Below are 22,194 nucleotides of genomic sequence, written 5' to 3'. Positions count from 1 at the left end.
GTTATTCCTGGTCTTTCTTGACGTCCGGACTTGTTCCGAAAAGGCAGGCACGACCGAGCGCCCCAAATAAACAAGAAGAAGGGAGCGTGTACTTGTTTCGAAGGAAAGGCCCCGCACGGTGTTCCAAACCCGTTCACCTCGATCTTTTTTCTTTCTTTTTTTGAAGGTTTGTCGGATGAAGTCATTATTGATGTTGGCAATGTTCTTGCATTTGTGTCGGAAACTCCAATACGATCTTATTTCACGAAGGTTTCAAGCACTTAAGGTAAGACGAATAGGAAAAAAAAAAAAAGTAAGACGATTTTATCTGACAAAAAAAAATTGAGAAGATAAGATGATTTTTAACACGAAAAAAGTCTTCTTTATTTTTACTTTTCAGCTTCACACCAATATTTTAGTATTTCTAAGGACTTTCTTTATTTGGTATGAAAAAATATTCTTTATCATATTAAAAAAAGGGAAAGTACATACATATTCAAATCGGTTATAATTTACGAGTCAATATAGTTTTGATTGATATGGGTATTGTTAGAATCTTTATGCAAGAATTTGAGTTTAAAATTACATCACAATTTTTTTTTTTTACATACAATACTTTTGAGTTACCACGATCTTAATTTTTTTTTTTTTTTTTTTATGTTTTGTTTTCTGATGAAGTCTCTATTGATGTTGGCGATGTTCTTGCATTTGTGTCGGAAACTCCAGTCAAATCGCATTTCATGTAGGTTTCAAGTACGAAAGGGAAGACCATGTTTGACGTGAACGCCTAGTTTCAAATCAATATTTTAATATTTTGAAGGGCCTTTTTTATTTCGTGTGAAAAGATGCTCTCCATTATATAAAGAAGAAGTAAAGTACACACATTCCAATATTTACTTGTTAATATAGTTTCGACCCGTATGGGTTTTCATAGAATCTTCATGCAAGAAATTGAGTTCAAAATCACATCGCAAATTTTTTTTTTTTATACATACAGTAGGCCCGAGGTAGCACAATCCCAGTTTCTTTCATAATTTTTCGAAATTTAACACATTACAATCAAGAATTATTAAAGGAGGCTCATTTAGTGGATCACCGACATAAAATATAAACACCAAAAATCATCTGTCTACAAGCTTTCTAGAATCTACTTTCCGCTTCCGTTTTATCCGTAACATAATATAATATAATAATAATAAACAAAACATAAAAAAAAACAATATATATATATATATATATATTATATTTACATAAACAAAAATATACTATATATCGTCCCGTCTCTCTCTCTCGAGTAGTAGACATCGTCAGTCGCCCTCTTTTTCCAGGGCTGTCTTCAATCTCTTCTTCTTTATCTGCTCCGCAATCTGTCTTTCTCTCTCTCTCTCTAGGGTTTCCTCGTTTCCCCCGCCGGCAATGCCGCCTCCGAGCAAGTCCATCCGGCCCTCCCACCACGGCGCCGCCAAGGAGTCGCCGGCCGGCGGCGGGGACCTCCACGACACGCCGCCGTCGAACAACCTCTGGATCGGCAACCTCTCCAGCGACGTCACCGACACGGACCTGATGGACGTGTTCGGCAAGTACGGCGCCCTCGACGCCACCTCCTACGCCGCCCGCAGCTTCGCCTTCGTCTTCTTCAAGCGCCCCGACGACGCCGCCGCCGCCAAGGACGCCCTCCAGGGGACCTCCGTCAAGGGGAACCAGATCAAGATCGAGTTCGCTCGACCGGTTTGTGCCGCTCTCTCGCGTGTAGATTTATTCGGCCCGTCGCGAGCGTTCGTGTTTCCCTTTTGTATTCGCTTCTCTTTTCTTGGTAGAATGGTTGATTGTCCGTCTGGAACAGCAGTTTTTTCCTTGGTTTCGATTATCAATTGCTGTGCTTTTATGCGATCTTTGGGTACGGTGTGTTTGGCATAAGATTGCGCTCGATTGCCCTGGCTAAGATACAATTACAAAGACGACCGAGCTCATGTCCCGCAAATTGGATTTCGGACGCGCTTGGAATGAGAATTAGGTTTAGTTTTGAGGCGTAGGCTTGGTTAAATCCATAGGAAATTGGAAAATTATAAATCTTTTAGTGGCGACGATTGCGAATAATGGGGGCTGCTCCCCTTCCTGTTATCGTTCAGTAATTAATATGTTTTGGCTTAGGATTCCACGTTCGCTTTGATCCTGATGCGTCTATGATCATGTATGAAGCACATACTTCGAAAATTGAAAGGGAGACTGATAGGAACAAGGAACGGTAAAGGAGAAAACCAAAGGTTGTGTCCATGGCCATTAGACTTTCAGAGTGTCAAAGCTACACGTGATACTTCAACTACGAGAGGGTTGAGTTCTGGACGGTACAGGTTGCGCATTTGATTAAGGCTCTTTTTTCTCTTTTGGCGCAAGTGGCATAATACGACAATTATCAAATATACAAAAGGGAGGACACTAGATTTTGGTCTTCCCTATTCTCTGCTGGAACCCTTTTGGTGTTTCTGCAAGGTCTCATGGTGGCCAGACCTTCTTGGATGAAGGCTTTGCATATTGAGGGTGCTTTTAGTAAACTTGCGCTTTAGTTTTTGTGGTTAAATGCAATTAGCGCCACATGTTTAATTGGATCAAACATAATGCTTTTTGCCAGTTTTTCTAGCAACAATTGAAAAATGAAAACTGGACTACCACGCTCCTCTCTATTGCCTTACTGCGGTACAGGTTATTTGTGCTTTGAAACATAATCTCGAGAATCTAAATGGGTGGTTAACTGAAATTTAGATTGTCACAGTTCGAACCGCGATCTGGGTAATTGTTTCAATTTCAGTTATTCTTGTGCTTGGGGTTGTCGAAACTGCTGATCTGGTTGACCCACATGATACACTGCTGCTAAAAGACACCAATAAGATATCCTATGTTGTTTAATTTTCTTTTTGAGGCTTCTAACACATGGAAAAATAATGAGATAACTTGCGGTTTTACATAGTTGAATAACTTGATAACTGGCACTTTCAAAAAATGTGAAGATGACTGATAAACTACGATATGCCTATACTATATAGTAAACAAACTTCAAGGAAAGCTTCAAAATATGGTTTAAGTAGCAACTGAAGCCTACTGTCACTAATGACATTCTTGAGGAGGAGCCCTTGTCATTCGATTCCTATACAATGGTCCCTAGTTTTCCTCACGGACCAGGTCATTATAAAACACATATCTTGATTCTTTGAGTTTGTCCTATGAAAATTTCATTTTGGCTGAGCCTTTTTTCACCATCGACATGTTGTCAATTTAGAATTTCCATGAGTTCTGCACCGGTGAGTATATTCCAACTCAACTCGGTTTGTCGAGTTACAAGTCTACTGTGAGTTTCACATAATTAGAGAACTCATATTGTCTACATAATTGATGTTTTCTCACCTCTGTTTTTTCCTCAAAGAAGAAGTCAGGTAGGGTAGTCTAAGTGATAGAGTGGTAGTATCCTATATTATGTGTTATTTCACAGTACCGAGGGCATAACCTTAAGCTCCGCATTTGGAGATGTAGCTTAATTTTTGGCATAGCAATAATGCTCATAGATGAGGGAAATCTGTTTTCTTTTTCTTCCCTCCCCAATTCTAGACAGGATCACTGGAGATATGAGCTCCACACCACTGCTAGGCTCGCAATCATTTGGCAGGCAATTTATCAACTTGTAGGGAACTTTATTGATGATTCTTGACTTTTGAATACCCAAACCTATGCTTCAACCAATAGCTGAGTTCTTTTTCTAGAATTACTGTTGAGGAACAAACAGGGGTTTATGATTTTAAAAATTTGGCTGCTTAAAGGTAAATTGTTGGATGATACATAATCCATTTAGAGGTGAACAGGAAGCTTCTTACAAGCTTGGTTATTTTCTTCCTTTAAATTGGATTCATCACATAATGCCTCAATAGGGGGTTTTCCTCAACAACATTTTTTTTTTCACGCAGCTTTCTGCTCTACATCTTGATGTGAAGTTGTGATCATGTGATGATACCTACTATCTGAACACCTTCTCTGTTGCAATAATGCGACTATAGGCTTCCTGTCCTGGCCATGTCCCTTAAGGACTCATCTGGTGCGTTGAATAGTATAGGGAATGTCAGAGCAATTCTTGCTTGCCGTGGGACTCTGAATTTACAGATCCTTTTTTTTGAGATAAATCTAAATAGTCTTGATGATTGATGTATAGAATATTTGGAAAGCCATCCTGGGAAGCATATTACTGCAAAAAGATGTAGATTTTACTCCACATGGTGATATGTAAAGTCCGTCATTCCTTTAACAATTTATATTATTGAGAGACGATGAAGTGAAGCTATGGGTAGCAAGTTACTGAATCGCGGTTACCTCCCACTGTAGCAATAGACAACTTTTTGATGAGAAAACGAAGTTTGATGATAGCCTTATTCTGCTGGTGACCATCCATATTGGTGAATCTTCATATCGGTCATAGTGCATGCAGTTATTTTGTCTGAATCATATATTTCTCTTAAGATCATGAAGTAGTTTGTTGGCAGCTTTCAAATGTTAAGTGACTTCTTTCTGTTAATGTAATCCAAAAAATTAGGCAAGTGACCATCTCTCAAGTTTCTCGTTCTTCTCAGATATTAGTGAAACAATTTTGCAATTTGTGAAGCTCGTTGACATACCATTTAGTCCTATTCATGATACTAGCTATAGTTATTTAGCATGTTGTCCCTTTGCACTTCGCACAAATGACTACCATCAACCAGTGACAGCCCTACATTTCTTGTAACATCTCTTAGAATTTCTAAGCAAGGTAGTGGTTGTAGGCAGAGGTTTACAGGATATGGTTTTCCACCCTTTTATCTTCTAAGGTGTGACTATTGTCAAAGAAGTAACTAAGAGTTCCTGCTCTATGGCCAATTATTTCTTTGGAAGTTGTTTTTCCATTAAGATACAGAGCCAAATACATGAAAATCTAAAAGTTCCATTCAGCGTGTTGGATTTTGCCACCCAGAATATTGGGCCACAGTAGGGCACCATTTGTCATCATTAGTGGTTCTTGATGGTGCTTGAAACCCAATGAATGTAAGATTGCTTAAGTTTATGGCTAAGTTAATCAATCTGAAATCCAGCAGGAGATATGCCAATAGAAGGCCTGCATGAATATATGAAGCATGATTCTTTAGCTTTGTTTTTAGGTGATACTTATTAAATTGTGATGATGTAAATTTGGCAGTACCATTGACCTCCTCCTCCTCCTCCTCCTCCTTTCTTTATATATATACATATATGTGTGTGTGTGTGTGTCATCTTCTTTTTTCCGTTATTGTCATCCTTATAAAGTAACTTTTCCACCATTATTGTTAGCTGGTGAGAGAATGATGCTAAATTGCTAATGCTTAGATAGCTTCAATTGTTTTTCATGGCTGGGAGTAAGACGTGTAGGTAACGGATGATGATATACAAACAAAAGATCAAAATTGTGTATTTGTATGCTTGATCATTTCAAATGTCCGCTGCTTTGTTCAAACCTCTTTGTATGTGATGCCGTTCTTATTCTAAGAATATGATGATTGGACGCTGTACGAGTTGTTGCTTTTGGCAATAACTTGTTTGTGTTGAACACGCTCTCTGGTTTTATTCTTTCTTTCTCCCTTTGTATAATTTGCTAGCATGGTGTCCTTACTTGGTGTTGCTTTTAGGCTAAACCTTGCAAGCAATTATGGGTTGGAGGGATCAACCCAGCTGTTTCAAAGGAGGATCTGGAAGAGGAATTTCTCAATTTTGGAAAAGTTGATGACTTTAAGTTGTTTAGAGACCGCAATACTGCATTAGTGGAGTATGTCCGAGTGGAGGACGCTATTCAAGCGATGAGAAACATGAATGGAAAGCAATTAGGTGGTGATCAAATACGTGTGGATTTCCTGCGATCTCAGCCCTCAAGAAGAGTAAGCTATTCTATTTAAGAATTGAGGGATTGGACAAGTTTAAGTTATTTTCAATGAGCCGTAGCTAGTTTTTTTATGTTCGCATCTTTTTAGGAGTCAACTGAAGTGCATGCTATTTTAAACTTATGCAACTGGTTTGTCATTACTATAAATCCACCATATTTGTTACACTTTGTTTTGATGGAGGAATAATGACAGATTAGAGAGGAAGAGAAAAGGTTTAAAAAAGAATTTATTGTTTGGTAGGAGGGATCGAAATCAAGGGATTTGGAGGGATTACTCTAGCAACATTCCTTGCTTTGTCTAATCTCCTTAAGTAACTCCAGATCTGGAGGGATTTGGAGTTAAAGGGATTGTAAGAATTCCACATATGTTTTTTTCTCACATTTGTATATTCCTTTGATTTTGACTATGAAACAATTATTTTTCTGATTACTTATCATGTGATTATTTGTTCTCGTTTAAGGGGTGAAGCACACTCCTTTGTTGTGGATTTTTCATTTTTCTAATACATTTTAATTCAGTTTTTTGGAATCTTGTCTGATTAAGATGTTATAGCTTTTAGAAAAGTTTCCTTGTTCAAGTGACTTAACAGTTTCTGGTTTTTCTTTCTAATTAGGAACATTGGGCTGACACTCATGACTCTAGGGAGTTTGTTGGTAGGGGCATGGGGTCTACTGACGTTCATGCAGGTTCTAAAAGGCAACAGGTGAGTCAAAAGTTCATCTTGTGGCCTTGGATGCCTGAGTTTCTTTGACAGTCCCATGTCTCTTCAGGTGGTTGCATCTGGAATGGCTCTGCCGTTCTGTCTCCTCAATGTAATTTTATTTCAAGTTCTTAATTGTTTGCTGATCCAGATTCATAAAATAGGTTGTTTCTTTTGTATGAACTGCAGTTTTGTCAAATTGTTTTAAGAGGAACTCGATCCAAACTCTGACGATAAGATTTCCCTATTGCTTCGTATTATTTACTTGGTTTCTGATATTGTGACTTCTCTCTTGCAGCCTTCTCATTCTTCAGGGTCTAGAAGAGGAGACGGGCAACCTAGTAAAGTTTTGTGGATAGGTTACCCTCCTTCTGTCCAGATTGATGAACAAATGCTGCATAATGCAATGATATTATTTGGAGAGATTGAGAGAATCAAAAGCTTTCCTTCAAGGCATTATTCATTTGTGGAGTTTAGAAGTGTGGATGAAGCCCGTCGCGCCAAGGAAGGATTACAGGGCCGTCTATTTAATGATCCTAGAATAACCATTATGTTCTCCAGTAGTGACCTGGCACCTGGAAGAGAGTACCCCGCGTTTCATCCAGGAGTTAGAGGGCCAAGGACAGAAATGGAACACCCATTCCGGAACCCCCAAATGGATATGTTTGGTCACAATCATCCAGGGGGTCCAGGTTCACTTCCGCATGGTGTTGGTCAAAATATTGCGGCAAGGCCTTATGGTTCTTCAGAATTTGATGATGTTGACCTGCCTTATGGCATGCAAGATGTCAACGGGAAAAATCTGATGGGCCAAAGCTGGAGGAGGTCGTCTCCTTCCTCTTCTGGTGTGCTGCCTTCTCCTGCTTCAGGTGTTAGGACTCCTGTGAGGGCCACTGGCTCATGGGATGTTTATGATGCTAGTCATTTCCCTAGGGATTCCAAGCGGTCAAGAATTGAATCTTCTTTACCTGCCGACGAGGTATCTTTTCCTTCTAGGAAGATGGATGATCATGGCTTGAGGATGGACCATGGGCCTGGTTCAACAATTGATGTAGGTATTCCCGGCCCTTATGCAAATTCCCATGGAAATGGTCGTCTGAGTCCAATGGGTGCAAGGTTTGCATCTGGACCTGGTCAAGCCAGTGATGATGATTACATCTGGCGGGGCCTTATTGCGAAGGGTGGAACACCTGTCTGTCATGCTCGATGTGTGCCTGTTGGTGAGGGGCTTGCTGCAGAGATGTAAGTGTCTGCTCTTATATGAAAAATTATGACCCTATTTTTGTGTATATGTATGTGTGGATATAAGGTGCCCCAGGAAATGGGCTACAATTTTCTATTCGGATGAAGTCTTTGGAACCCCGTCCTGAAACTAGCTATCTCACTGACTGCTCCATTAATAGCAAATTCTTTCTTTGCAGCCACCTTTGTTGTTATATCTAGTAAAGCTTTTGGCGTTGTCGTGAAAAAGCATAGACTATGATTATTGAGGCAAACCAAATCCTAAAACTGAAGTTTAATACTAGTTATTGAACAGCTGTTGTGGCAATTGCTAATTCTCTATGTTATTGTGCCAGCAGCTCAGTGCTGCGGTTAAAGCACTTACTCAAATTTAGGGGTTTTAGATGCTTTAGTAGTTGCCTGAATTAACTCCTAGGATTTGTCGTGTTGTAAGATTTCTACATTGTTTGGATACTGTATTCTACCTGAGATGGTTACATAAGTTAGACTGAGATGGGTCTCTCAATCGCTGCTTTGCCTATTTTGCAGTCCTGAAGTTGTCAACTGCTCAGCTAGAACAAGTCTGGATTTGCTAGCAACACACTATAAGGAAGCTCTTGGTTTCGACATTGTTTTCTTCTTGCCAGACAGTGAAGAAGAATTTGGTTCCTACACTGAATTTCTCCGGTACTTGGGCTCCAAAGATCGTGCTGGTGTTGCCAAACTTGATGATGGTACCACCCTATTTCTTGTCCCTCCATCAGAATTTTTGAGGAAGGTATTAAGGGTAACTGGTCCTGAGCGTCTGTATGGAGTGGTCCTCAAGTTTGCTCAGGTTCCTGGCAATGCATCTGTGCAGCATCAACCACACGAGTTGGCGGCTCTTTCCCAATTTGCTGATGCACAGAGGATGCCTGCTTTCCAACCCGAGTATGGATATTTATCCCCTAAGCAGGAACAAGTTCTTCGAAATGCACAAGAGGATGCAAAACTTCCACAGCAACTGCTGTATCAACACATGGGTGAGTCCTCTGCAATGCGTTCAGCTTCTCACGAACAGGCACATGGCAATGCTGCCGCAGCATCCCAAGCTGGAGTTGCTTTAACACCCGAGCTTATTGCAACTCTAGCTTCATTACTTCCTGCAAGTGCACGGACATCATCTACAGAAAGTTCTCAGCAAAACTCGAGGCCAATGTTTCCCCCTGTTGTACCTAACAATGAATCTTCATTGCAAGCATGGAAGCAAGAACATCAAGCATCCGATGGTGGTGGGTATTCAGTGCAACAACCCGGGAGTCAGTTGAATGCTCCGATGTCATCAGTAACCCAATTTCAGCCTTATACAACCGTCCCAAGCACCACTAGCCAGTCCATGCAAGTGCCGGCCATCCTTGCTTCCACCCAAATGCAAGAATCTGTGCTCAATGCTTCACAATATGCCGCAGTTTCTAGATCATTTACTAATATCCCTTCCCAAGGTGGACAGTTTGCAGCTTCCATCCAGCAGTATCCAGTTGAAGTTCCTCCCACTTCTTCTGGGTTATACAGTTCACCACTTTTACACCAGCACAGTTCTTCTGGCTTGGCAAGCCAGGTTCAAGTTCCTCCTTTTTCTCAGCTACAAACTGTTGTTCCCACAACATATACCGATGTCTCCAATCAACCACAGCAGATACAGTCCTCTGCTTCTGGGACTGCTCAGGGTGTACAAGATGAGGTTGATAAGAACCAGCGCTATCAGTCAACATTGCAATTTGCTGCGAACCTTCTTCAGCAGATACAGCAGCAGCAGCAGCAGCAACAACAGCAGCAGCAGCAGCAGCAGCCACAGCCAACACCGAGCGCCCATCATGGGCAAGGTTATGGTGCTGGCCAATAGAAATTGAGTCATGGTTGCAGGTAATTTCTCTCTCTGTATCTGATGTTTAGGTGCGTTAATTCATTTTGAATGATATTGCTGACATCCTCAAAATTCAACTGGTTGGCATGAAGATAGCTCTCTCCCTGTATGTGTACATGTCTCTGAGGGCTCATTTTTGTCTTACTTATTCTCAATCTTAAGCGCATGTCTTTGCAATTCCGTTTTGACTTCAGAAGTGGAAATGTGCATTGTGTGATGATAATTGCTGGGTGCATAAGCTACCTAATAGGTATTTAAGTTGCTGGCTTATGACAATGTTATGAGCCTTGTGAGGGTGCAGATTCTTATTGGTTGATGCATGTTCCATGATTGTCATTTTTAAGTGCCTTCTCCATCCTATCTCCTCATTCTGTTCCCTCTGAACCAATCATCTACCGTTACATTGATATTAATTAAATGAAGCATTCATTTTGTTAATTTCTGTATGATGTGCCGCAACATGCTTTTGTGTTGCTTTCTCTTTTTCTATCTGGATGTCTGCCTTTGTTTTATCTGGGGATGGTCAGCTGCATAATTTTCAAAATGATTTGAGAGTTTGATTGGCTCAGTTTAGATAAATAATGCTTAAGTTATTTCTTTGAAGAAAAAGCAAAACAGAAGGTTGAACTGTTGTAAATACAAATTCTTTCTCGAATTAGAGGTTGTCTTGATATATTGTTCTAGGATAAAAAGGTTTTTTCTTAATAATCTGTGGATGGTTGTGACGTTTGTCTCATTGTTGTTGTCCTTTTCAACGTACTCAAGAACTTGCCTCGTGCTTGTAGTCTTGGGAAAGTGAAAGTTGAGCTTCAGATGACGTGATGTTTGCTCGGTTATTTCCATGTCCTTTCTGCAAGCTTCTCTCTTCTCTTTGTGCTTGATCATTTTTTTCTCTGTGCTTTACCGTGCTTTGGCTGTTACCAATCTTGCTGTTACTTGTTGCCTTGATCTTTGTTTCATAGTTTAGATGACCTTTTCTCCCTTGACATGCTTCACATTATCTTGATGCCCTGACTGTCCGTTGTTTAGTAGTATAATGCACTGTTGTTGCAAGTTGTCTGTATCTGTTGTGGTGTGTTAGTTGGTATTTCTGAAATTTGCTTACTATTTCCTCGGAGTACTTGAAACTTCCTATAATGTAACTAATGATTTTCAATTTCTACTGGCATATTTAGTTTGTCTAGATGGTGGATCTTTAGAAATATTCTAAGACGACAAATATTGACATGGAACATTCTAATCTGCCCGAATTATCCTAGGACTCATTAAAAATTATCGATGAAACAAGTAGGTGCTGTTGAATTATCAATACCCGAAGAGATGGAATCATGTGCGTGAACATTTGCAGATCTTTTAAAATTGGTAGGGCGACTGTCTTTAACCTGATGTTCGTAGTCTAGAGTGTGCTTACTTATTCTCACTTCTTTAACTCTGGGTTGAGAAGATAACCTTTGTGAAACAAAGAACGACCAGTGTTCATCTGTCAACTTCAGTTTGGTGTCTTTTTTTTGGGTGGGTCGGTTGTCTACCAACAAAAAATATGGTCCTCAAACCTTGCTCGAAACACTCGTTAATCGTGTCCATATATAGATTATTTCGTCAGGAAGCTTCACACAAATTGCCCAAGGCAAGTGCTTCGATGAACAATCTGTCCCCTTCCCTCCTTTCAATCATTAAAATATCCGACGTGCCTATTTTAAGAACCTGAATTCCCTGGTAGGGTATAGCCACATCACGGGATTTTGCACCTCATCGCAACATTTTCGAGATAGTGAATCTTCTTAACCCCCTGACCCATCATCAATCTCCTTGATCGCGATCGCTCATTACCTGCTTACTGTTGTGCTGTCATGCCAAACCACTCATGAATTCATGCTTATCTGAGTAAGAAAAATCTGGAGTGTGAATCGATTGCCAAAGCGGTCCCCAACCTAACGGTAGCAATTAGAGTCGTGAATTTTCATGCTCCTGTGATGATTTTAGACTCGTCAGTTTGTGCAGCCGATTCTGAAAACTTATAAAATACGAATTAGTAAATCACGATATATCATTTGGCCAAAATTGATAATGACACTAAAACATAGTATTCATTTAATCTTCATGCCATGATAAGTAGCCAACCGTAGAGATTGACACCATCCATTGCTTTGGCTGGCTTTCTGTTCACAAGACTCTGTTAGTAAGTTATTCACAGAGATCACTGGAAAACAAATGGCAAATTCCCACGCGTTGTTGCACCGCTTGTGCCAAAAATAATGCACGTGTTGCTGCTACTGTTTGGCGATTTAAACTGGATGTTGGTTCACTGGGGAGGTCCATAGGAGTGTTGAGTGTTATAATGAGCTACTGGTTTGTAACTTTTGGTCATATCGCAATGTCTACCTCTCGTCTAACGTGGCATATTTGGAGATGCACGTATAACTACTAGTCTTTTGGACATAGAGCCCTTAGAACTTACATATTTGGGCGTGCGACACAAGCTATACTAATGTCTTATCCTGTGTCTATCGGAGATTTATCAGGATCTTCAATCACGCTTGTCTCCTCTCGTAACTTTAAAGGGTTAGTTCTCTTTGAGTTCGATTGCAAGTGCAACCTATTGCTAACGATGTTTCCTTCCATAAGGTTAATTGAATTCTGGTGTGGGGTGCTCTGTAAACTTGTTAGGAGTGGTTAGAAGCGGTGACTTTTGTTTCTAGGGGGAGCCTCTGTGAGTTCACCTTAATCAATTGAGGTCAGTCTCTGTAGATAGTTCGTGCCCTAATTTTAGTAAGAAATCGCTCTAGCTGAAAATCCTTAATCTGATGAATCTCTTATTGCTGCCGCAATGCTTGTTAGTCCCTGTGCTCGAGTTGCGTATCATCATTGCGTAGTTGTGTCTGTCACACGGACCATGTACGACTCGAGTTCGAGGTTGCACAACATGACTACATAATATTGTGATCATGTCGACACTCTGCAACAACTTTGACAGGGGCTCGTGTCTCTATGAACTCGAGGGGGAGAAGCACGATCCTTCGCCACACTTAGATAGTCGACGAACGACATTCTGTTTTCTTCGCCATCTTAAGGTTGCGTTACCATCTCCAAACTTCTGTAGAGGATTCTGCGACCCTTTGTGATAATTTTTAATTAGGGTGGCATGACATGAACATGTACCGTCCGAACCTTTGTTCAACCAGTCGAAGTGGTGAGTGCAATTGTCAGAAGAAGGATATGATGGTGGAGGTTTGTTGGTCGTACGTCTGTAGATCTGTCTCGGCAAAGGCCATATCAAAGCAAGGGCATTTCTCAAGAGTAATGCCATCATGATTATATAGTACCCTACAATTTGAGTTGTAGGGATGGGCATTTCTGTATCGGATCGTACTGTGAAGATACTACTGTCGGACGCCACACACGATGGAATCTTCTGCCTCTCCCTTTCTATCTATCTCTATATCACCATCATTGCTCAAACCACCACCATCAGCCACAGTCGCTGGTTCTTGCCAGTCGGTCCTCGAGCGACCTTGGGTCCATCAATCGATTTAAAATTGTTTACTGTCATTGCGGACCGATCCTAAGTAGTAATTCTCAGTCCTTAGCTGAAATTGGTATGGTTCATCGATAGCTCTGATCAGTCATTTCTCGTAATGTTTTGAGCAATCAAACGCTTGGACCCGGTCATTGGATCTGGGTCAAAATCTGCCTCACTCCGCTCGATTGAACCCTGGTCGCTGCCCTGGAACTTAAGTCGTTGGATGTTGTCCTCTTGGGTTGCTGGGTTGCTGGGTTGCGGCCAGTCAAACTCATCGGTTGGTTCTTGGTTGCCAACCAAATTCACGTCGTCGTTAGTTGCCTCAGTAGTTTCGATTCAATCCACGTCCTCGATCCCAGGCAATTGATCCTGATTACTTTAGTTGGCCGTCGTTAATTGACTATTTCTTATTGTAAGTCAGGATTTTGCGGTCTATACCCGTTGGACTAAATTGCATGAGAATTTCTTTCAAATAAACGGATAATCTGGTTGATACGGTTGATTGTTTCTAGTTGCTGATTCAATCAAATAAATTAGAGGGTAGGTTAGGGTTTGACAGCTACTGGGTCTTGATGCCCACGACTAAATCTACCATGAAACTCGCATATCTACCTCTCTGTTTTCCTGGGCAAGTCTCTATATAGGGAATCATGGACGGGCGAACACGTGTTGGGGAAAGATTCTTCTTTTGTGGGGCATTTCCAAATGCCAGTCAATCGAATGGAACATTTGCATGAACTTCGCATGAACTTCGTTTCTCGTTTGCTGCTTTCCAGATGTCCGAATGAGATTGCATTTACAAATACCAAATCAATCGAATGGAACATTTGCATGAACTTCGCATGAGCTTCGTTTCTCGTTTGCTCCTTTCCAGATGTCCGAATAAGATTGTTTTTTATGGACGGTCCTTTTCGCCAAAAGCTAATACACGGTCTTGCCGTTTGCCATTTTGGCGAATTTCAGGAGCGTAGATGGCCGCCTTCGCTGTAGCAGATCTTGAACCAATTGGAAAGAGACGTGTCGTCGCTCGTTTCGAACGCCAGTCAACTAGCAGAGCCTTGTAGTCTTCTCTTCTCCTTCTCTTTGTTTTGTTTTTTTTTTTTTTTTTTTTTTTTGGGCTTCTTCAATGAACTCTCTCTCTCTCTCTCGTTTTATGGGCTTTTTACATTTGAGTTAGTTTTTTGGGTAACATCTAGTTCTTTGTAAATGCACATGGAATCGTAGTCTTAATCTTAATCCCTAACGTTGTACTCCAAAGGGTGCTTTGCTTTTAGCCTAATGTTCCTTTGTTTAATTTATTAAATATACATGTAGTGGCTCCGTAGCAGTATTTATTATCATCTCCATTCGACCAGTATTATTAAACAAAAGTCGCCTCCGTTTGATATTTAAATACGTGCTTCTAAACTCCAGCATTCGCAATCTATTAAAAAACCAAAAAAGAAAGAAAGAAAGACCATTGGATACCTTTGCAAATCTCCTTTTTCTCGTACGCAATGGACGGACGTACTGGCTTTTCGGACAAGCACAACACGAGGAGGAGTAGAAAGGATAGCGTAACGTACATGTTCATTTTGTGATCTCTAGTAGTGAAAGTTACAATAGCTATCACACTAGAGAAAGTCACAATAGCTATCACAAGAGTCTTTCCATATGGTACCTCCTCACCCGTTATCGTGATTCATCCTCTCTCCTTCGCTTGTTCTAATGTTGCCCGTTAGTTGTTGGGTAGCGAACATCGGCAATTGGTCTCGCTGGTCACCAAGGTTACGACGAGAGTAATGAGGTGGTTGTTGGTTTCCTAAGTTGAATAGTCTGTGTACGAGAGACGTCACAATCAAGAATCGTTCGGTAGATCAATAAATTTTTCGGTCTCACCAGATAAAGTGTGCCCTAAGTGCGCACTAATTGGTTGTGAACGTGACCGAAACTATACAGTTAGAGAGAGAGAATACTTTGTCAATCAATTAGCAAGTCAAACGTCATGAAAATTTCTAGGCTTCCTTTCTCTTATTAGCAACATATTCTCAATCATCAGATCTAATGAGTTTTATGAAAAAATTTATCACGATCTAACGATGAGAAATTTCTCTCTTGCTTAATAACCAAGAAAGAGCGTGAACAATAAATGACCATGAATTAGTGAGAATTTGGCCATAGGTTTTTTAGGGGTGAACCAGATTGATTGACTGAACCATAAATTACTTAGGCTTGACCAAATCAGTCGGACCACCCAAATGGATTTATTTATTTATTTATTTAATAAATTTCTTGCGCATGCCTCCTCTTCTTTTTTGGGTCTTTTCTTTTCACCCCACCACGCCCACACCTCCTCTGCTCTTTCAGTTTTTCCCTTTCTCTAGATTCTCTTCACCACTCATAGAGTTCAAAACATTCTCTCATTTAAATTTGACCCATTCTATTGTACCATCTTAGAATCGAATCGGACTGATTAGTTCGGTTCTCGATTTCAAAAACTAGAAACTGGTCCCCCAGTCCAGTTTTTGATTTCGAGATGGGATTTGACCAAGTTAGGAATTGATCGCCCATAAGATTTTCAAAAAAAATTTCCTTATAAGTTTAAACCCATTTTAAAATTGCATGGGACCATTGGCTTTGTCCTAACTAGGATATAATAACTTTAAATATAATCTACTTATTTTTTTTTCCTTTTTCTTGAGCTTCAAGTTAGAGAATATTGACTGCCTTCATCCTAGCATTACTCTAAGTGCTATTTTATTCCATGTGTGCGCCCTCCTATCCAAAGTGATTGGTCCAAGAAGTTGGGGGCCACGTGGCAAACGGCGGTGTTTCGTCTTGTTTTACTCCAATTATAAAGAAAATTGGAAGTAATGTGACAAGTGGGTGGTCTAATAACTCAATCATTTGGTTTATTATGTTGTCATTGTAATTGGATAAAATATTTATAATTTTATTTCGTGGCATAGGTTAGGTTTTTGAGAATATATGGTGTTGGTGCGACTCGAATGCTGAGGTCTTCAAATATGCTCCAAAAAAAAAAAATTGATTATTAAGGCACTATTTTGTCTTAACCTTAATGTTGAGATCTAATCTCGATTAGCAGAAGATCAATGGGCAAGTTAAGCCTAAAAGTCCTTTCCGATGATTGATCGTGATTAAAGAAATCTCAATCTTTACATATAAAATTGGCTGGACCCAAACATATCAAGATCAAGAAAGTAACCGCATACCCAGACTTGCTACCTGAAGCTTGGGAGTCTAGTTACCTCTAAGTAAAAACATAGACTTTATACTTATATGTCTAACGGCATACCCATAAGAGTAGGACGATTATAAAAACTAAATAGTATTTCGTAATGGTAATCTATTCTAAGGTATGTCGATTCGAAAGCTATAATCTTAAACTAATTTGATAAGTTCCGTCTTGAAAAAACTTAATAGGAATCGACTCATGAGATTTGGAATCGGTCTAGAACAATATCGATTTGGGACATCATTCCGAACATTCTGCCCTTCTATTGGAGTAAAGCAACAATTACCATGTCCTTACACTGCACCAATTTCTTATAAACAATCTTCACTATGCAATCCATAATGGTCACGGCTGAGCAGGTGAACTCGCTTTAAACCGATCTAGGCCAGTTCCCGGATAGAACCGCCGGTTCGAAGCTTAGAACTGGTAGCCTGCCCGAGGCAGAACGGGTCAAAAAACCTTAAAACTTTTTCCTACCGTGCGGTGTCGGTGGTTGCTGTCCAAAGGCATTGCACGCAATGCATGTGCAAGAAAGTGCCAATCCCTCTCTCTCTCTCTCTCTCTCTCTCTCTCTCCAGAAATATCTCACCCCTGCCATCTGTCAATTAAGGCCTTTTCTCCGGTGGAATTTTCTCACCGAATTTACAGCGATCGTTCACCAAACCGGTCGCAAGTTCCCATCACGCTATAACGCCAATCTCGCCAATAATCGCCTCCCTCGCTCCTCCTCGTCCAGTTCTGACTTTTTTGGCCTAGAAGTCGGCTCCAGATGCGACCTCTTTTCTGGGGTTGCGTCTCGCTCTTTACTTACCATCGTCATCGATTCGTCATCATCGACGTTGGACTTCGTCTGGTCCGGCCGCGCACGAGCTTTCGTCTGCGCATTTCATGCATCTAAACTCGGGTCGACAATGATCGTCGTGCGTTCCGTCAGTTGACCCGAATTAAGATCAGTACTTAATGTAGAGTTATTATTATTTCAAAAATTGCTATTTGCTAGGACTTTTTAGATCGATAACGGTTGGTATTTATTACATTCGTCTTCTTCGCATTCTTCTCTCGGATGCTCCTGCTTTTACTCGACAAATTTTGAATTAGGGTTTTGTACAATTGATGCGTTGAAAAAGAAACTCTTACTTCTATTAGGTACATGACTAATAAGTGTTTTGAGCACATCAATTAACGAGACCCTTTAAATTATTTCATCTTAAATTTTCCCACTTAGACATTGTACACAATACAAGAGATGATTGACTTATATTAAACTTTTAACACCGAGGCGATCATGAGGTTGAATGGTGAGTTAAACACTTGTCTAAATATGATCATTGACGGTATAATTACGAATATTGAGTTCCATATGAGTCTTTTAAAATTCGAACAACATAAATTGTATTTGATGTGGACCATGAATTTATATCAGAATTTCCCTAATAGTGAGATCTCATCTCAAGCTCATGCTCGTACTGAAGGTCCCCAATTATGAAATCGAGGGATGACCGGTACGTTTCTCATTTACTATACCTGTTTGTTATCTTCATCCATCACTTGACACTCAACACAAAGACCTTTAGATTCTGCTGGGTGTTCACCTAATTCTCAAACTCCCCTCCCCCCTCCCTCCTCTCTCTCTTTCTCTCTCTCACTGTCGATTACGACCAATAGTCAAGGCCGCCCACCTCAAATCGGTGTGAATTCGATGGTGTTCTAAACAGCAACAGTCTAAATTTCATGTACAACTTACATGATTTGCAGACCATACGACGAAAATAGATGGATATATAGCATGGAATATGGGGAACAAGGCCCCTCCCTCTCACCCAAAGATTGGGCAAACTTCGTGTATGAACACCATCAAAGATGGGGACTCTCGTGATCTCACTTTTGGAACCATCACATTTGTCCCTAACCACCACCAACATATATTCCTCTTTCTCTTCATTAGAAACCCACCGACAAAAAAAAAAATTATATGGAATTTCGACAATTTCCTCTTTACTTTACTTTTCTTTTCCCCGTTCATGTTGTGTCGGTCGGTCCTTTCAGTTGACTTCGACATCCCCCAGAAGCCATCAGCGTTCTACCCACTATCTCCATTCCGGAAACCCTCTCCCTCTTTCTCTCTCTGTCTCTCTGGGAAGATGATGCTGAGGAAGCTGAGAAATGCGCTGCCGTGGACGGCGGCGGCGGCGGCGGCGGACGACAAGCCCAAATCCTCCACCAGACACCCTAAGGATCAGGCCTCGAAGCTCAAGCCCGCTCTCTTCCTCATTTCCTTCTTCGCCTTCTGGCTCCTCCTCCTCTACTTCCGCTTCGATCCCCGCCGCCCCGACGCCGCGATACGAGGACCTCTGGCGATCAACCTCACCCTCGACGACGTCGCCGGAACCCCTCCCAACGCCCCCGCCGCCTGCCGCTCCCGCGCCGCCGTCTACGTCCACTCCCTCCCCTCCAAATTCAACTCCGACCTCCTCCTCCGCTGCCGCTCCCTCAACATCTACACCGACATGTGCCCCTACGTCTCCAACCGCGGCCTCGGCCGCCCCATTCCCCGTCGGCGGCGTCGGCGGCGGCGGCGGAAGCTGGTTCGCCACCCACCAGTTCATCGCCGAGATGATCTTCCACGCGCGCCTCGAGAACCACCCGTGCCGCGTCTCCGATCCCGCCCGCGCCAACCTCTTCTACGTCCCCTTCTACGCCGGCCTCTACGCGTCCAGCATGTTCCGCGAGCTCAGCCTCCCGGCCCGCGACGCCCTCGCCGTGGACCTCGCCGAGCACTTGCAGTCCCTCCCGGCATGGCGGCGGCGCGGCGGGCGGGACCACTTCCTGGTCCTCGGCCGGACCGCATGGGACTTCCTCCGCCTCTCGAACCAGGGCCCGGACTTCGGCGCGAACTCCCTCCTCGACCTCCCGGTCGTCCGGAACATGTCGGTGCTGACCGTCGAGCGGCAGCCCTGGACCGGCTCCAACCAGCACGGCATCCCGTACCCTTCCTACTTCCACCCCTCCACGTCGGCGGAGATGCAGGCGTGGCGCCAGCACGTGACCGACTCCGACCGGCCCCACCTCTTCTCCTTCATCGGCGGCCCCCGGAAGGGCCCCGGGAAGGCGGCGATAAGGGAGGACCTCATCCGCCAATGCGGCGAGTCGGCCAGGTGCGAGCTCGTGGTGTGCCAGCCGTCGTCCCCCGCCGCGTGCCACGAGCCGGGCCGCGTGCTCGGCGTCATGGCGGCGTCGCGGTTCTGCCTGCAGGCGCCGGGGGACTCGTTCACGCGGCGGTCGGCGTTCGACGCGGTGCTGGCTGGGTGTGTGCCGGTGTTCTTCTCGCCGCACACGGCGTACACGCAGTACCGGTGGTACCTCCCGGCGGGGGACCCGGGGGAGTACTCGGTGCTCATCGACGTCGGCGAGGGGGCGACGCGGCTCGGGGTGGAGATAGAGGAGGTGCTGGCGGCGATCCCGGCGGAGAAGGCGGCGGAGATGCGGCGGAGGGTGATCGGGATGATACCGGAGATCACGTACGCGCACCCGAACGCGACGGAGCTGGGGTTCCGGGACGCCGTCGACGTCGCGCTCGACGCCTTGCTCGAGCACGTGGAGAATCAAAGCTAGAGAGGACCCAAAATTCAATTTGATTTATCAAATTTATTAATAATTCTTTCCTTTAGTGAAAAATAAAAGTCCCTAACTTTAATTTTTAATTTTTTGCTCTTTTTTTTTGCTTTTTTTTTAATTGTGTTGGTGTAATGTGATGAAATCTGTCACGATCGCGACGGTCGATTTTTGTGTTAATAGAATTTGAGATTTGCTATGTATCGCCATTTGGCATCATCTCTCATGAACCAATGCAGGCGTTTGGTTTCCTTCTAAAATATCAATTGTTGACTTGTATTTTACAAGGTCTTCTATGAATTCCTTTTATATTTCATAAGGTCTACTAAATTTTAAGATGGGAAAATTTACATTTTTATCTTTATTTTAAGATGGAAAAATTTTACATTTTGACTTGTATTTTAGTTTTTTTTTGGAAAAAAAAAAATTTTAGTTCAATATATAATATGATTAATGAATTATTAGTTAATTTAATATGATTTATAAATTTTAATCTAATGTTCAATGTATTTTATAAACTTTTAATTTGTTTTAATATGATTTAAATTTAATATGATTCTAATTTATTCAATATGATTTTGAACTTTAGATTAATGTTTAATATAATTTTTAAACTTTTAATTTGTTCAATATGATTTAATAGAAGCATTAGTTTCAGTATCGATGAGAGCAATAAGATAAATATGCTCAAGAAATGAAGTCTATATGCAAATTGTAATTTTTCTATTAATTCAAAATCAAGATAATATTAAACATACATCAAAAGTTAAATGGCATTGTGTTGTTTTCTTGAATTGAATCTTCATTATTTTTTATTTCTCTAATCAAGTTCTTCTATTAGCATAAATTGTCTAATCAAAACGCTCGCCACCGAAGTCCACTGAATTGAGGTTGACGTGACCGTCGGAGAGTCGACGTGGCTAGGCAGGTTGTCGGGATTCACCGAGAATTCCCGGTCGAACGCGTTAATTCAGGTTTTTTATTCCAACCTTTTTCTTCACGCCACGCGGCGGGAACCAATTCTCGGGATATTGGCAACGCTTCCGACGTGGCGAGCCTAATTCACAGATCCACCGTTAGATCGGGTGGAGCCCACACGTGGATCCCGCCTCAGACGGGCCGGACTATTCCGCGAGGCTGGGGCGCAGAAAGGACGAGCGGGAGTTCAAAAAGATCTGGCGAGGTGGCGACCTGCTACCTGGACAGCAGGTAATTCTGGGTCCTTTTCGGGGAGTTTGATGTACGACGCCCCTGGTCCCTAGGTCCGTAGAATTGACTAGAGGAAGAAGGAATTTCCAGGAAATCGAAACCTATAACTAATTTCGCTCATCATTGATTAGAAATGAAATATTTATTGCGCTGCAAGCACGACCAACAACCTCATGTACGTACGACACCGCTTTAATAGGACGGCACGATCGCGATTTCTACAATCTCTCGAGGAATCATTTTATAGGGATATAGCGATTATATCTCGACGCATTTGGAAACTTTTCTTATACATATATTTGAGAATGATGATACAAATGGCCATTGAATTTTCGCTTAATGTTGACTATGTTTTATGGACTTTTGATTTATTTAATGTGATTTATAGACTTTTAAATTATTTGATGTGGTTTATAAACAGTTGACATGTGTTCAATTTAATGGTGTTTAATATTGTTCTTTAACTTGAATTCATGAATGACAATATTGAATATTTTCATATAGTTTGATAATTGAATTGAATATGTAGAAAATGTTTAAGGGTCATATTAAACAAATTGAAAGTTCATGAATCACATTAAATAAATCAAAAGTTTAGGAAATATTATATGTCGGGCTAAATTTCAGAGACCATTTGCGCTGCTATTTCTAACCAGTGCACGTGGGTTGCTTGGTTGAGAGATCATGTAGCCCTGTAGCATGATGGGCAACATAATAAAAGGTCTCGAGCTCCACATGGGAATGGAAGCACAGGAAGGGCAAGAAAGATCTAAAATCACCACCTAAGGCAAGAGCGCAATGGGTCATCCAAATCTTGCATCACACCTTTCCTTTACTAAAGCCAAATCAGAAGAAGGAAGGAAGGAAGGAGAAGGAGGGAGAAGAGAA

The 22,194-nt window shown here is 41.8% G+C and overlaps 2 protein-coding genes across 3 annotated transcripts; both read left to right on the top strand.

Moving 5' to 3' along the window:
* The first annotated feature begins 1,271 nt into the window (after nucleotides 1-1,271).
* Nucleotides 1,272-14,529, top strand: LOC104435742 (flowering time control protein FPA). Of its 2 annotated transcripts, XM_039303463.1 has the most exons (7): nucleotides 1,272-1,707; nucleotides 5,655-5,900; nucleotides 6,520-6,609; nucleotides 6,677-6,718; nucleotides 6,905-7,848; nucleotides 8,377-9,729; nucleotides 14,214-14,529. In XM_039303463.1, exons 1-6 carry the CDS (start codon nucleotides 1,396-1,398, stop codon nucleotides 9,707-9,709), a joined length of 2,967 nt encoding a protein of 988 aa, XP_039159397.1. In that variant the 5' UTR covers nucleotides 1,272-1,395; the 3' UTR covers nucleotides 9,710-9,729; nucleotides 14,214-14,529. The 2 variants fall into 2 exon arrangements, with proteins under 2 accessions (XP_039159397.1, XP_010046755.2); XM_010048453.3 differs by lacking the exon at nucleotides 6,677-6,718.
* A 4,097-nt stretch (nucleotides 14,530-18,626) lies between these two features.
* On the top strand, nucleotides 18,627-20,379 carry LOC104441094 (probable xyloglucan galactosyltransferase GT17). The gene is given in 2 exon segments (XM_010054097.3): nucleotides 18,627-19,049; nucleotides 19,051-20,379. Coding segments are annotated over 2 exon segments (1,470 nt in total). The 3' UTR covers nucleotides 20,098-20,379.
* The last annotated feature ends 1,815 nt before the right edge of the window (nucleotides 20,380-22,194 follow it).

This window comes from Eucalyptus grandis, chromosome 1 (genome assembly GCF_016545825.1).
Source record: "Eucalyptus grandis isolate ANBG69807.140 chromosome 1, ASM1654582v1, whole genome shotgun sequence".
Taxonomy (NCBI): Eukaryota; Viridiplantae; Streptophyta; class Magnoliopsida; order Myrtales; family Myrtaceae; genus Eucalyptus; species Eucalyptus grandis.
Note: the sequence above shows the minus strand (reverse complement) of the source record. Positions and strands in the feature narration are given on the sequence as shown.

What these genes read in the sequence shown, in the direction of transcription:
- LOC104435742 (XM_039303463.1), top strand. Translation starts at nt 1,396, where the DNA reads ATGCCGCCTCCGAGCAAGTCCATCCGGCCCTCCCACCACGGCGCCGCC. An exon ending in CAGGTTCTAAAAGGCAACAG is followed by an intron (nt 6,610 to 6,676) that starts GTGAGTCAAAAG and finishes ATGTCTCTTCAG; the next exon opens with GTGGTTGCATCTGGAATGGC. An exon ending in TGCCGTTCTGTCTCCTCAAT is followed by an intron (nt 6,719 to 6,904) that starts GTAATTTTATTT and finishes TCTCTCTTGCAG; the next exon opens with CCTTCTCATTCTTCAGGGTC.